Source organism: Phlebotomus papatasi, chromosome 3, assembly GCF_024763615.1.
Source record: "Phlebotomus papatasi isolate M1 chromosome 3, Ppap_2.1, whole genome shotgun sequence".
Taxonomy (NCBI): domain Eukaryota; kingdom Metazoa; phylum Arthropoda; class Insecta; order Diptera; family Psychodidae; genus Phlebotomus; species Phlebotomus papatasi.
In genome coordinates this window covers 79,600,647-79,615,671 of record NC_077224.1, presented here as the reverse complement: position 1 = coordinate 79,615,671, position 15,025 = coordinate 79,600,647, and the positions used below count along the sequence as shown (strand labels likewise).

The window sequence follows — 15,025 nt, the reverse complement described above, 5'->3', positions numbered from 1 at the left end:
GAAATCTCAACCCGTTCCCGAAATAGAGCATTTTAAAATATTTGCTAAAAATCGCAATTGAGGAATGAAGCGCGAGGCGCCATCTTTGACGCCATGTATCTCCGGCCAGGAATTTTTTTCAGACGAAAAAAAAATAGGGGTATATTATTTTATCGTGTACTTTAACATATGTAAAATTCAGAAACATCTAAGACCATGAAGGGTACCCCTATGGTCGTCTTGAGATGGATTGGCCCATATACAATATTTTAATTCTCTTTTTATTATCGGGATTTATTTAAAATTTCTGTCCAGAATTAATTTAGTACAGGCATGTTCTAAAAATGATCATGGTGTTATTTGAATTCTTTTCAATTTTTAAAAAAAAATTTTCAATGTAACAATTCTATGATATATGCAGATTAATAACTAGAAATTAATTTGACGAACATATTAAACATATTACATAAAAGTTAGAAATTCGAGCAGTCTGCGATGTTCATTTGTCTACCCCTCAAACAAATCAGTTTTATTTTGCTATATCCATGAAATCCATTAAGTTTTATCTTCTGCGGAATGATGAAAATCAGTATTTGTAATATCTGATCTATATTTCATAAATTTGCAGAGTTTTTTCCGCCTAGTGTTAATGAAAATTGAATTAGTGGAGTTTCCGCACGATTCCAACATGACTCTTCAAAAATTCAGGTATTTTCCAAAGAATCTTCAGTTGCAAAATGTTTAATTTTTTTTTTGAGAGTGCGAATTTCGTTAATATTAGTTTGCTTTAGTGCGAACAATGAAATTAATTTCGTGGCCGATGGATGAGGTATTGTCGTGCGTAAAAGCTCAAACATCAATTTTCTTTTTATCAGGGCAACAATGGGAAAATACATAGTTTTCTGATAGGAAAGGTGTGATTCGAGCCAGCGTTATTACACTGTGTTTCACCTCGCTAGTCAATTGAAGTGCTAACACTTGCGCATACTGGATGTTTGCTCGCGACGTGGACTTGTGGATTGAGTTTGTGTTGGGCTTCTGATATACTTCAGTCGCACCATTTGGGCTGCCTGAGGAAGTGCGAGAGGACTAGCTATTCGCCGAGATAAGATAATGATAAGAGTGAGCTTTTGCCACCTCGATACCTTTTCGTGCTCAACTGTGGGTGCACCTATTCAGTTAGTGTGAAGACAAAGTGTTAATATCAGTTGGATTTATTGTGTTGCACGACGAAAAAAAAACTTTTTTCTTTTGGTGGAGGAATTGGAAAAGCAGATAAAATGACTGCAAATTCAAATAATCTCAACGTTGGGATGCGTTGCATCAAATACATGCTGTTTGTCATCAATTTTATGTTTGTCGTAAGTACAAGAAGGGCTTTTCCATCATGCGTGACGACAAATTGCGTCCAAATGTCTTAACCTTGAGTTGTTCTTCAGAATAATAGCCCTCAAGGCAAATTAATCGATACCAAGTGCAATTTTTCACAAAGCGAGTCCTTTTAATAATTCACTGACCAACACCATAAAACCACTTTTCCACTCTTTTTCCCCCAACAAAAAAAAGAGTCTAACTCATCGATAATTTCTTATCTGAATTTCGTGATAGCGATACGATATAGCGCGTTGTTGTCGAATGAAACAGAAAAAATGTAGAAAAACCCAATAATTATTTTCAGGAAATATTAGGATAATAATAAAGTAATTTTGAAAAATAAATTACTGTGGTAATATATTTATTAAAACTTTAAAAGTGAAAATTCTCTCTGTCAATATCTTTTAGCAAATAGAAACATTATATTTTCTCAAATGGAAATATTTTTGCGTGATTCAGTTAGGTGAAGTGGCGAAAACGTTTCATTATTTCATGAAATACTTACCAAGTCTCAAAAAACAATAAAGCCATATTTCTCAGACTGTATTCGAGGCACTGATAAGGCTTGAAATAAAATTGTGTTATACTTAAGATATTTCTAGAAGAGCTACATTTAGTAAAAAAATATATATTCCTTTGTATAAATTAATGCTAGATATTTTAAAAAAATATCAAATATATTTTAAAACATTTCATCATTTTATTTAAATCTTTTTCAATTTATTTTAACGTAATTAATATAATTTAGTATATTCGTCGTACTTTTTATTTAATCTGCCTTTTATCACAAACTGAATTAGGATCCTTAATTCATTATTTTCCCATTTGCTCTAACTTTCTCGGTTGCAAAAGATTGATAAATATTTTAATTCATTTGTTTAAAGAGTAATTTATCATGGGATATTTCATTAGCTAATGTGGATCACAATAATTAAGAATACTGCAAATATTTTGCGAATGACAAAATTTTCTTTTTATTACAAATTTCGCAAATATTGCAAATATTTATCAAAAATTCAAACAATTAGTGAATACATAACACCAATTTTTTCAGAGAAATTCCTCTTGACTTTGGCATAAAAAAATTAATTTTATGTGGGTTTATTATGAAATTACAAATTCACGATCTTTTGGTTAAACCTAATTTATTTTTGAAAAGATAGGGTGAAAGGAACACCTATTGACACTTTAAGAAGTCATGTCAGGACCTATTGACGCCTTACTCCGTACCATTTGGTATACGAAATTTGAACACTTATCCTTATCGAAAAACGCAGATTAATGGAAAAACGTTATATTACTTTGATTTTATTAGATACATTAAATAAATTTCAAAATTTTGACAAAAGTGCCAATAGGGGTTCCCCGTCGAAGAGGTGTTCCTTTGACCCTATGTAGTTTATTTTCAAAATGATATATTTGCGATCAAAATGACAATTTGGTTAGGTATCGAAAAGGTTTATAGGGGGAACTGGGGCAGTAGTAAACTGGGGTAGTTGTAAACACTGTAATTTTTTTCATTAATTTTAAGACTCCAGAGGATAAAACCCATAAGCATTCATAGATACCATGGGGATGTATGTCCACAGATGAATTGGTCAATAAAATCCTAATACTTTAAAAATAAAAATCATTTTTCCCGAAAATGTTGATATTTCAATTATTTTGGTCATTTGGATTTCCACCTGGAAATTAAAAACTGTGTAAAATAATCGAAATGTAGCAATACCAGTTCTTTCCTACATCTTTTAGGATTATATTTATGCATTTACTAGACAAATTGAGATTCTTATTATTTCAAAAGAATTAATAATTGGTCAGAAAACAGCATTTGGGGTAGATGTAAACAGGCAATTTCAATTTCACAAAATGAGTAGGTAAAAGAGCGGGAAATTGACCTTCATGCGAAATATCTATAATTCATAGATTACGAAAAAAATTGGTGGCGCTGTGTTCAATAAAAAGTCACATGATGTCAAAATATGGCGAAAATCCATTGAAAAATGTCTTTGATTTGCATGCTTTTATTTTTTTTTCTATTTTAATTATTCTTTGTAAAAAGTGTAGTGATTTTTTGAAAAAATATACAGTCTTTATATATCTCTTAAGTAATTAAAATAGTTGAAAGGTGTGCAAAGTTAATTTCAAGGGTGGGAAAAAAGGTGTTTACTTCCTCCCCAGAAAGTGGTTACTTCTACCCCAGGTATTTTGTAAAAAGAGAAAAATGCACAGTGACATAGATTTTATTTTTATGGAAAACTCAATTGTTTTCCAGCATCCGCATTACCCTCGACGAATTGCCTATACCCAAGGGTAAAACATGAGCTAAGAAATATTTTCCAAAAAATCACGGTGTCCTTGGAAAATCACCTCAAATTCGCATCTATCGAAAATGGTTACATGTGCCCCAGTCTCCCCTATTATACCGTTCGTTCTATTTTTCTAAGAATTCTCTTTAATATTCCAATAGAAAAATTTATGGCTATTAGAGATAATAAATCTTTATTAAAACACATTATTAACCCTCAAGTGGACGTAAACGTGGAAAATTAACCTGCATTTCAATTAATTTGGATTATTTTGTGAGGTTACAAGTGTAGAGGAGGTGGGGTAGTTTCACGCATGCATTAGTTTCGAAAATAAACATTTTTAAGAAGAAAAATAATTATATAGGAATTGTCCTGTATATTTTCAGATAGTCAATACTTAAGAGCATCTAACGAAACATAGTTATTTTGTGTATGGTTCATATTTGTTTAGCAAGTGAGTTCTGTAAAAAAGCACAGTTGCGTGAAACTGCCCCATCCTTCGCTATCGAAAGCTACTAGTACTAAATATTATCTCTTTTTAAATATTAATAACAGGTTTCCTAATTTTAGCTCATAAGGGTTTTGAGAAATTCATTCCAGATCCTAAAACTCTCTAAAAAAAGATTAAAGATTTGGAAACAATGATAGTGGTCCCCAGATGTATTTCCTACAATTGAAAAACTGTAAAGTTTTTCTTCAAACAACATATCTCGATAAAGGATGAATAAAATTTGATAAGATTTTAAATACGTTTCAGACTGAATAATAAAGTAATTTTGTTTATGATTTTTTCAAAACATTATTTTAAATTATAAAAAAAGTTATAATTTTAAAATAATCTTCAAAAAGATCAATTCGAATAATATTGATCAAGTAGTGCAGAATTTGAAGAAATTTTCACATTTACGTTAATTGTTTGTTTTCAGAAACAAGTATTTATAGATCTTTATTTTAGTATGAGGAGAAATAATGAATATGGACTTGATAGTTTGTAGAACGAATATTCAATTTCTTTTTGATAAAACTATCGTCATAAGTTTAACCCTTTAAGGACGATTGGGTCACCTGTGACCCAAAAGTCAAACTTTTCCTAGGGCCGTCCAAAGCTGTATTTTGCACTAAAAAGTTAGAAAAAATGACTTTTTTTCTGACCCTCAATTTTTGACCTTCACATCCTTAAGGGTTAATAATGTTAATCCCTCTTTCCCACTTAAAACTTGATAGCAACTCCATTGTCGCTCAAGTAAAAAAATATAATCTAAATCTGAATCGTTAAATAAGTAAAAATAAAAAGTTAAAGATTTTTTTTCACAATTATTTTGGAAATAACTTGGAATTGAAATAATGAAAATATATAATTTAAAAATAAATGTGATGCTTTACGTTCTATAAAAAAAAAACAAAAATTTAAGAATATAAATGCTATTTTTCATAATAATTATCGTAGAAAAATTTCAGCTTATATTTGGATAGGCTTTTCAATAAAGAAATAAAAAAAAATAATAATATTTCGCTAAAGCTTTTTCAAAAACAATTTAAATATTATTAGCAAACTGTTTTTTTTATTCTGTTAATTGCCTACGTTTAGAATCTTAAGATTAATAATAATAATAATAATAATAATGCTGGCACAACATTCCATGAAGGAACTAGGCCTTCCCACACGGGGATTTCTAGACATGCATTATTATTTTTTCTTGTAAAGGATGGGATTGTCAGTCCCATGCCCGTGGAATCAAGTGCAGTGAAGCTCACTGGATGCAATCCGAACACCTTTAACGCCAGAAAAATTCCTGGTGACCTAAAGGGGATTCGAACCCGGGACACTTGCAACATAGAGCGAGTGCTCTACCACTTGACCCATTGAGAGCCCTCAAGATTAAGATTATTAACATTATTAAAGAAAAGCTTTTAATTTTATCTTTTTTTATTTTGCAGCTCACTTCGGTGCTTTTGATCACTGTTGGATTGACCATTAAAACGATTTTCAGTGAATTCGATACCTTTGTAGATGATCACTTTATGTCAGCACCTACCCTTTTGGTGGCCATCGGCTTCATCCTCCTGGCTGTGGCCCTCTTTGGCTGCGTGGGAGCTGCTAAGGAGAGCACCGCCATGATCAATATTGTAAAATTCTTTCAAGAGACATCCTCAAATCTTTTCCTAATCAACATTCTTTTTTCCAGTATGGCGTTCTTCTGGCTATTATCTTCGTTCTTGAAGTTGCTGCAGCAATTTCAGCCTTTGTTCTTCAGGGTCAGGTCGAGGATATGCTCGTGCGAACCATGTTCAAGTCCCTGGACAAGTACAATGATAATCCATATGTTCGGGATGCTGTAGACTTCATGCAGTCTGCTCTCGAGTGCTGTGGTGTCCATGGACGTGAAGATTGGGAAGGAATTCTCGCTACTGCAAACCCTGTGAACACAACTGAAATGTCCAAGGAGATTGTCCTGCCAGAATCCTGTTGCGAGATGCATTACCAGGGAGAACATGAGTCAGAGTGTGTCTGGTTTACGGATGGATGCTTCAATCAAATGAACTTTGTGATCTCACAGAGCGCAATGTTGATTGCAACAGGAGCTACAACTGTTGCTTTCGTTCAGGTTTGGTTTTTGAGTTATACGTGTGTAGAACATCGCTCAACGGCTTTATTTGAATTTGAATTTAGTCCCCTCTAGAGTAGTATCATAGTCACCTTCGTATATATGCTCGCTGGGATAGAAGTCGTCACTTGAGGTGTGACGTCTTGAGGAGGGCTATGCGCATGTCTATTCTATTCAGTCAGTCTCGCGCCGATCGTCAAAGAGTGCGTTTGGGGTTGCGCTGGGGTTAGCCCTCCAATGGGTAACTATAAATCTCCCGCGAGTTCTAGAATACACGTTGGTGACTCGGTCGCGATTTAATTAATAATCCTCCGGTTAAATGGGGTTTTCTACACGTGAGGTTGTGTAAGAAATTAATTATTTCTTTTTGGATCTAGATTCTTGGAGTTATTTGTGCATTCATGCTGGCCAAGACCATTCGGAGAACCAAGACACAGAGGGCTCTCAGACAGTGGCAACTTCAACAGAGCTTGGGTATCTACAACAAACCCATCAACCACTACAACCCGCCTTACGTCCAGCTCAATAACTCTGAGAAAACTAAAAAGGATCCAGATGCCCAGGACTTTATCTACCAGCCCAACAGTCCCAGTGTAAATTGAGGCCTTGAATTCTGAGGGAGATTCCTGCAAGGGGAAGGTTGATTGCAACAACAAACATCCGTTCTGAGATTGCTGTTAAATTCTGTTATCTACACATACACAAATTCAATCAGTGTAATGCAAAATTCTGTGAATAATATTGGAATAAATATATTGGAGGCTAGTCTACCAAAGATTCTTTAATTTATCATATGAGTCTAAAGAGTCTAAATACACCAAAGAGAAAGCAACGGAGGCACATCTTTAAGAGAGCTTTCAAGAGTTTAACCATTTAAGGACCTTTAAGGAAGGTCTAAAAACGGGGGTCGGAAAAAATCACTTTTCTGACTTTTTGGAGCAAAACATACCTTTAGAAGGCCGTAGGAAAAATTTCATTTTTGGGTCACCGGTGACCCGATCGTCCTTAAAGTGTTAAACAGTCGTGAAAGCATATTTCTCATCTGATAGATGCAAGTAAATATACTCATTTGAAAGGTCTTTAAATTATGGACAAGTCAAAATTAACTAAAACCGGTTAAAGACCGATATACCAGTAATAAACCACAAACTGATTTATAATGATTTATTGACAATTGAACAATAATACTTCTAGGCTGTTTTAGGTATTATTTGAAGTAAATTATTAGTCTGTTTGGATTAGTTACGAACCGATAACATGATCCTTACGATTGTTTCATCCAAAAAAAGGGAAATGAAACGAACTTTCATACTATCAAACTTACGAAATTAACCACTCTGCGAAGTGTATTAGTAACACCTCTTTTAACCCTTTAAGGACGATTGGGTCACCCGTCGTGACCCATAGAGAAAATAATTTTTCCTGACTACCTGAAGTTATTTCTTTCTAATGTTTGTACATAATCACGAAGTAAAAAGATGTAGGAATCTAGGATATTTTTTGCAAATCTCCAGCAATAATCTCCAATATTAATATTTTTAATATTTCTAAATTTTTCTAAAACCTCTTGGGACTAGAAACTATAATAACTATACATCATATTTTTTAACAAAGTAAAAATTATAGTTTATTGGTATTTTCAGGAAAGCTTCATAATTTTCATGGGTCATATATGACCCAATCGTCCATAAAGGTAAAAAAACACCGAATTTGTCTCTAGTGGATTTTCGAAGATTTGAGGTTAGACTGTTTCATATTTTGTTTATGTGTGCGCAAAATAGTTACTTATTCGTGTAATATTGTGTGATATATCAATTAGCTGAGATTTCCCAGTGCAATACTGACTGAAGAAGGTAATATTTTGATAATTTATAAGATACTTCTGTGTATATGTTGTAAATTCATAATTTTTTACTCTTGTAAATGACTTCAAAAATAGAAAAAAAATTTCAGGATCAATGAACCCGAAATCATCCACATATCGTCGGTTGCCTCAGCAACTGTGCTAACTGTATCTGCTTTGTGTCTGCATTCATTGCAAACGCCGCGCAGCGATGCGATGCTTGCAACGAATGGTGACACAAAGCAAATGCAGTTAGCACAGTTGCTGAGGCAACCGACGATATTATGCCCGGAAGATAGCGATGATGCCGACAATCTTGTCCTGAACGAAAGCGACATAATATATTTGGAACAAGACGTGGATGAAGTGGACTTTGAAGTCTTCATCGAAAACGCATCAACTCCGGAAGTATTCACAGATCCACAGCAATGTGCAACTGTACGTCTTAAATTCCCAGAGACAAACAACATTGCATCAAACATGTTTCGAAGAAAACTGAAGTGCACATGGTGCTGTCAGAAAAAAAGGATTATAAGACCAATTATTGTATTTGTGAGGTATGCGACATTTATCTCTCAGTATGCGAAATTTGTTTCGAAAAATATCATAAAAATTAAAAATGAAGTAAACAATAATACATTTTTTCATAAAAATGATGGTTTTTGTGTACGAGTCTTCAAGAGTCTTTGAGACCAAAAATTGAATGAGATTTTTTAAAATTAATTTTTGATCGTTTTAATTTTTACTCATACTCTAAATATTTTTTTTTTATTATTACAAATATATTCAAGTTATTTATCTGTCAAAATAACAGAGCAAACGAGTAAACTAGTCGTCTGGAAATTTTTGTGCTTTTTTACCTTTAAGGACGATTGGGTCATATATGACCCATAAGTTTTCCAGGACAGGGATGGGAAAATTTCTTTTTAACCGTAAATCTCTTATTTAGGCTAAAATACCGAGGAAAACTTGATTTCATTAAATTTCGCTCAGCGGAAAGCTTCTCGTCCTTAAAGGGTTAATAAATTTAGCTGTTAGGAAGATTTTCAAATCCAGGTTCTGTGTTGATTCAGGCGGATAGAATTTTCTAAAAAAATATTTTTCAGCCAACTGATAACCTTTTTGATAATTAGCATATTTCGGCTGATAACACTTATTAAGATGCCAAATAAATCCAAGTCATTTCAGTTGTGTTTAATTGGCTTAAAGAGATGGCGGCTTGTGAGGAAAAGAAGTTGTGGGGTGGTAGATTCTGCAAAGCAACCAATAACGAATTGGTGAAATTGAATAATTCTCTGGATATCGATCGCCGTCTATTTGCCGAAGATATTGAGGGATCACGTGCTTATGCTATAGCACTATTCGACCAAGGAATTTACACCAAGAGTGAACTTGATAAGACCCTCAAAGGGTTACAGCAGGTTCTGGAGGAATGGCAGTGTGGGAAGATTGTGTTCAGGGAAAGCGATGAAGATGTTCATACCGTAAATGAGCGTCGTCTTACGGAATTGATTGGTGATATTGGTGGGAAATTGCATACTGGTCGGAGTAGAAATGATCAAGTGGTTACAGATATGAGACTTTGGCTCAAGAAAGCCATTGCTGAGTTGAATTGCTTGTTCTTACATCTTCTGGGAACTATTGTGCGGCAATCTAAGGATAAAATTAATGTCCTAATGCCAGGATATACACATCTTCAGCGAGCTCAGACAGTCCGTTTTAGCCATTGGTTGTTGAGCTATGGATTTATGCTGCAGAATGACTACTTGCGTTTTCAGGATCTTCTCAAAAGGGTAGATTGTTTGCCTCTTGGAAGTGGAGCTATTGCGGGAAATCCTTTGGGAGTTGATCGTCATGATCTTGCAAAAATTCTCTCTTTTGCTTCAGTGATTCCCAACAGCATGACAGCAGTTGGAGATCGAGATTTTATCAGTAAGTTCCCAATGCAGTTTCAGTGAAAATGCATCTGATTTATTTTGGAAATTTCCAGCTGAATACACCTTCGTCTCTTCAATGTGTGGGATTCATCTAAGTCGCTTAGCAGAGGATTTGATCATCTACTCAACCAAAGAGTTTGGCTTTATCAGCATCTCTGAAGAATTCTCAACTGGAAGCAGTTTAATGCCTCAGAAACGCAATCCCGATAGTCTTGAGTTGATTCGAGGGATTTCTGGACAGATCTTTGGAAATCATGCTGGTTTTATGATGAGCCTTAAGGGTCTTCCTTCGACCTACAACAAGGATCTGCAGAGTGACAAACTTGCCATGTTTTCTTCCTTTGATAATCTCTCCCTGGCTCTAAAGGTAACCCAAGGAGTTATTGAAAGTCTCACTGTCAATGAAGATAAGTGCCATGAAGCTCTGAGCTATGAAACATTGGCAACAGATCTAGCTTACTACCTCGTCCGGAAAGGTATTCCATTCCGGGTTGCACATCATGCTTCAGGAGAAGTTGTTGCATTTGCAGAGAAAGAAAATATCTCCATCCGAGATGTTCCTCTCTCTCAGCTAAAGATCATTAACCCAGCTTTTGAAGAGGATATATTGAGGATCTGGGACTTTGAAAACAGTGTTGAACAATACTCATCAGTCGGAGGAACATCAAAGAAATCCGTTGAATCCCAAATTTCCACCCTTGATGAATTCATTAACAAAAATACTTCCAAAACACATTGATTTGCGATTAAAAGTGTTTTAATGATCAATTAGGAATTTCACAATGTCGAAAATGCAAATAATAATAAAACACAAAGGGCAATAAATGAAAAATAAAACAATATACAAAAAAATCATTTGGGTTTTCGCATTATAAAAGGAAGAAAAAAATTATAAAATGAGAAAATATTAGAGTGGCAAAAAATGTCAGTTAATCGCATATTAAAGTTACTAACAGCAGCTAATAGTTTATTAATCATTTCTCTCTTGCACTTCTTTTGCCTGAAGAAATTCAATTTAGGATAATCACAATTTTGGACGATTTTATAATGCATTTATAATACGCAACTTTTGCACCTTTTCACTCTATCCTGCTCTCCCTCAGAAGCCAGTTACCATTTCGAGATGATCTGCAAGAGGAATAGAGGGTATATGTTATTATTTTATAAGACTTTTTTTTAAATTTGATATATCTCAAGATTAGAATACGTCAATTAATTAATACTAAATACTGTCCTACGAGAATTAATAAACCGGTTATTTTCTACCGAGAAATGAAAAATTCGATCATTCAATAACTTTTAGTTGAGAATTGTAAATTTGGAAAATAATACAATAGAGCGAGATACCAAAGAGTTTGTATTAATTTGTTAAGATTCTTTTAATAATTGTCTAACTTTGATGTTTAACAATTTAACACCCGTTGATAAACTTATTCAAAAGATTTTATAGCCTTATTCTCTTATTTTGTTGTAAACACAGGAAGGAAAGGTTTTTTAAACATATTTGTTAAAAGTTTGTTAAATGAGATTTTTTTAAGGCTTCTATACATTGGAAGCAATTTTCGTCAAAAATTGCATTTTTGACAGAATTTTGACATTTCTGTCTATACAGCTGCAGGTAATTTTCTTCAAAAAGCAATTTTTGACGAAAATTCTCCCAATGTGTAGAGACCACTACGTGAAAAAGTTTTGTCAAATTACTCTCCAAAATGATCACATTGGTCACGAATTTGACAAAACATTTTGTAATCTTAAGGCCTCTACACATTGGGAGCAATTTTTGACAGAATTTTGACGTTTCTACCTACAGCATTGCAGCCAATTTCCTTCAAAAAAGCAATTTTTGACGAAAATTGTGCTCAATGTGTAGACACCTTTATATTTAAGGCGTTTTTTTAAACAAATTCTTTAAAAAATATTGCTTTAAAAACCTTTCTTTTCAAAGTAGAGGTTATTTTGGAAAATTAGGTTATGTCAATTAGGCCCAAAATAAGTATCATTCGGAAAGGCAAAATGTTTTTGGTCAGTATTTTTTTTTTTAAATCAGTAGAATGTGAAATTTGATCAGTGGAAAATTAAATATGATCAGTGAATAATAATTTAGTCAATAAAAAACTAAAAGGAAATCAATAAAAGTTAATACTTTGCATATCCGGATAAATAGTATTGCACATTTCGTATTGCAGAAACTTCGTATTTTAGTACATTTCGTATTTTACCATTTCGTATTTTATATTTCGTCTTTCCTAAATTTTGTACAAAAATTAAACAGGTGCTACTGATAACTTTCCAACCAAACCACTGAAAATTTGCCTTTGCCTCAACCGGTGCTACTGATATCTTCCCAAAGCACAGAAAATTTCCCTTTGCCTCAACAGGCGGTACAGATAACTTCCCGGAGCACAGAAAATTTCATTTTTTACTGACCAGGTCCTTTATTTTTTACTGACCATTTTTTATATTTTACAGATCAAATTTAATTTTTTACTGATCAATTTTCATTTTTCACTGACCAAATTTGACTTTTCACGGACCAAATTTGACTTTTCTCCGACCGAATTTGATTTTTTACTGACCAAATTTTATTTTTTTTACTGACCAAATTTAACTTTTTACCGACCAAGTTTGACTTTCCTCCGATCGAATTTGATTTTTTACTAATCAAATTTTATTTTATTCTGACCAAATTTTATTTTTTTACTGACCTAATTTTATTTTTTTACTGACCAAAATATACGCTGATAAAATTTGATTTTTTACTGACCAGATTCTTTATTTTTTACTGACCATATTTTATTTTTTTACTGACCGTATTTGATTTTTTACTGACCGTATTTGATTTTTTACTGACCAAATTTGACTTTTTACTGACCAAATTTAATTTTTTACCGATTTTTTAAAGGTTTTTTACTGACCATATTTAATTTTTTATTGAATATATTAGATTTTTTACTGACCAAATTTAAGTTTTTGCTGACCAAAAAGTCGCAGCCGTCCGGAAATAGTTTTTTTCAAAGCCTAAAAATCATTAATAGTTTGACTTTTGCTTAGCAAAGCAAACTTTCTAAGTTCACTTTATATACCTAACCTCAAATATTTAATCAAGGCTCCTTGTTCTAGTTTTCTTTAAAAAGTTTTGAGTAAAATAGCTTAATGACAAATGTGTGAATTACACCATTTGAACAATATAAGTAACGATTTGTCATATTTCCTACAGTGAGAATGTTTAAAACTTTAAATACAAAATATCGTTCATTTTAGCATTGCTGTTTTATGACAGCCTTCGTATGCAAACTGGCAAAATAATAGTGCCCAAAGCAGGACATTGCTTTGTTTTTCGAGCTGCAAAAGATAATAAAGATGCCAAAATAAAACGTATATCTGCTTCTAGATAAGGTATTATGATGTTACTGATGCAGAACAATTTTTCAAGTTGAGGTTAGGATCAACATAACCTCATCGTCTAATTTTAATTTGACTATTTGTATAAAGTTGTCAAAATAACCACAACGACATGCTGTTTTCAGTTAAAAAAAATCTATTTAGAACAGCAAAAATTCTTAAAAATTTTTGATTCCGAATAAAGTCTAGCTTGTTTTAGGTTAGGGCCAACATAACCTTACATTTTACAATAACCTCTTAATTGAATAAAAGAACAAACGGCTTTATTTGTGATGTATGAAAATCTTTAAATGGTCAATGAATTAATTTTTTTGACCATTTAAAGATTTTCATACATCACAAATAAAGCCGTTTGTTCTTTTATTCAATTAAGAGGTTATTGTAAAATGTAAGGTTATGTTGGCCCTAACCTAAAACAAGCTAGACTTTATTCGGAATCAAAAATTTTTAAGAATTTTTGCTGTTCTAAATAGATTTTTTTTAACTGAAAACAGCATGTCGTTGTGGTTATTTTGACAACTTTATACAAATAGTCAAATTAAAATTAGACGATGAGGTTATGTTGATCCTAACCTCAACTTGAAAAATTGTTCTGCATCAGTAACATAATAATACCTTATCTAGAAGCAGATATACGTTTTATTTTGGCATCTTTATTATCTTTTGCAGCTCGTAAAACAAAGCAATGTCCTGCTTTGTTTTTCGAGCTGCAAAAGATAATAAAGATGCCAAAATAAAACGTATATCTGCTTCTAGATAAGGTATTATTATGTTACTGATGCAGAACAATTTTTCAAGTTGAGGTTAGGATCAACATAACCTCATCGTCTAATTTTAATTTGACTATTTGTATAAAGTTGTCAAAATAACCACAACGACATGCTGTTTTCAGTTAAAAAAAATCTATTTAGAACAGCAAAAATTCTTAAAAATTTTTGATTCCGAATAAAGTCTAGCTTGTTTTAGGTTAGGGCCAACATAACCTTACATTTTACAATAACCTCTTAATTGAATAAAAGAACAAACGGCTTTATTTGTGATGTATGAAAATCTTTAAATGGTCAATGAATTAATTTTTGAAAGAATCCTTTAGAAGTTACAGAGTTAGAGAAAAAAGAGAAAAATTTTGAAAATGGTATTGTCCAATGAATGATAAAATATCATTTGATACATTTTATCATTCATTGGACAATACCATTTTCAAAATTTTTCTCTTTTTTCTCTAACTCTGTAACTTCTAAAGGATTCTTTCAAAAATTAATTCATTGACCATTTAAAGATTTTCATACATCACAAATAAAGCCGTTTGTTCTACAGTGAGAATGTTTAAAACTTTAAATACAAAATATCGTTCATTTTAGCATTGCTGTTTTATGACAGCCTTCGTATGCAAACTGGCAAAATAATAGTGCCCAAAGCAGGACATTGCTTTGTTTTTCGAGCTGCAAAAGATAATAAAGATGCCAAAATAAAACGTATATCTGCTTCTAGATAAGGTATTATGATGTTACTGATGCAGAACAATTTTTCAAGTTGAGGTTAGGATCAACATAACCTCATCGTCTAATTTTAATT

At 32.7% G+C, this 15,025-nt stretch overlaps 3 protein-coding genes across 7 annotated transcripts in view; 2 read left to right on the top strand and 1 right to left on the bottom strand.

Annotated features, from left to right (window-relative positions):
• The first annotated feature begins 622 nt into the window (after positions 1-622).
• LOC129805924 (CD63 antigen) lies at positions 623-7,043 on the top strand. Its single transcript, XM_055854180.1, has 4 exons — positions 623-1,340; positions 5,601-5,789; positions 5,849-6,268; positions 6,646-7,043. The coding sequence occupies exons 1-4, from the start codon at positions 1,260-1,262 to the stop codon at positions 6,868-6,870; spliced, it is 915 nt and encodes a 304-aa protein (XP_055710155.1). The 5' UTR covers positions 623-1,259; the 3' UTR covers positions 6,871-7,043.
• Positions 7,044-9,302: 2,259 nt separating this feature from the next.
• LOC129805923 (argininosuccinate lyase) lies at positions 9,303-10,900 on the top strand. Its single transcript, XM_055854179.1, has 2 exons — positions 9,303-10,043; positions 10,102-10,900. Exons 1-2 carry the CDS (start codon positions 9,323-9,325, stop codon positions 10,785-10,787), a joined length of 1,407 nt encoding a protein of 468 aa, XP_055710154.1. The 5' UTR covers positions 9,303-9,322; the 3' UTR covers positions 10,788-10,900.
• LOC129805922 (uncharacterized) overlaps positions 10,788-15,025 on the bottom strand; it is an 86,587-nt gene continuing 82,349 nt past the window's right edge. For all 5 annotated transcript variants that reach the window (XM_055854174.1, XM_055854178.1, XM_055854173.1 and 2 more), the window contains one exon: positions 10,788-11,176. In XM_055854174.1, the coding sequence (XP_055710149.1) occupies positions 11,128-11,176 (49 nt within the window). In that variant the 3' untranslated portion in view covers positions 10,788-11,127. The remainder of the gene's footprint in view (positions 11,177-15,025) is intronic.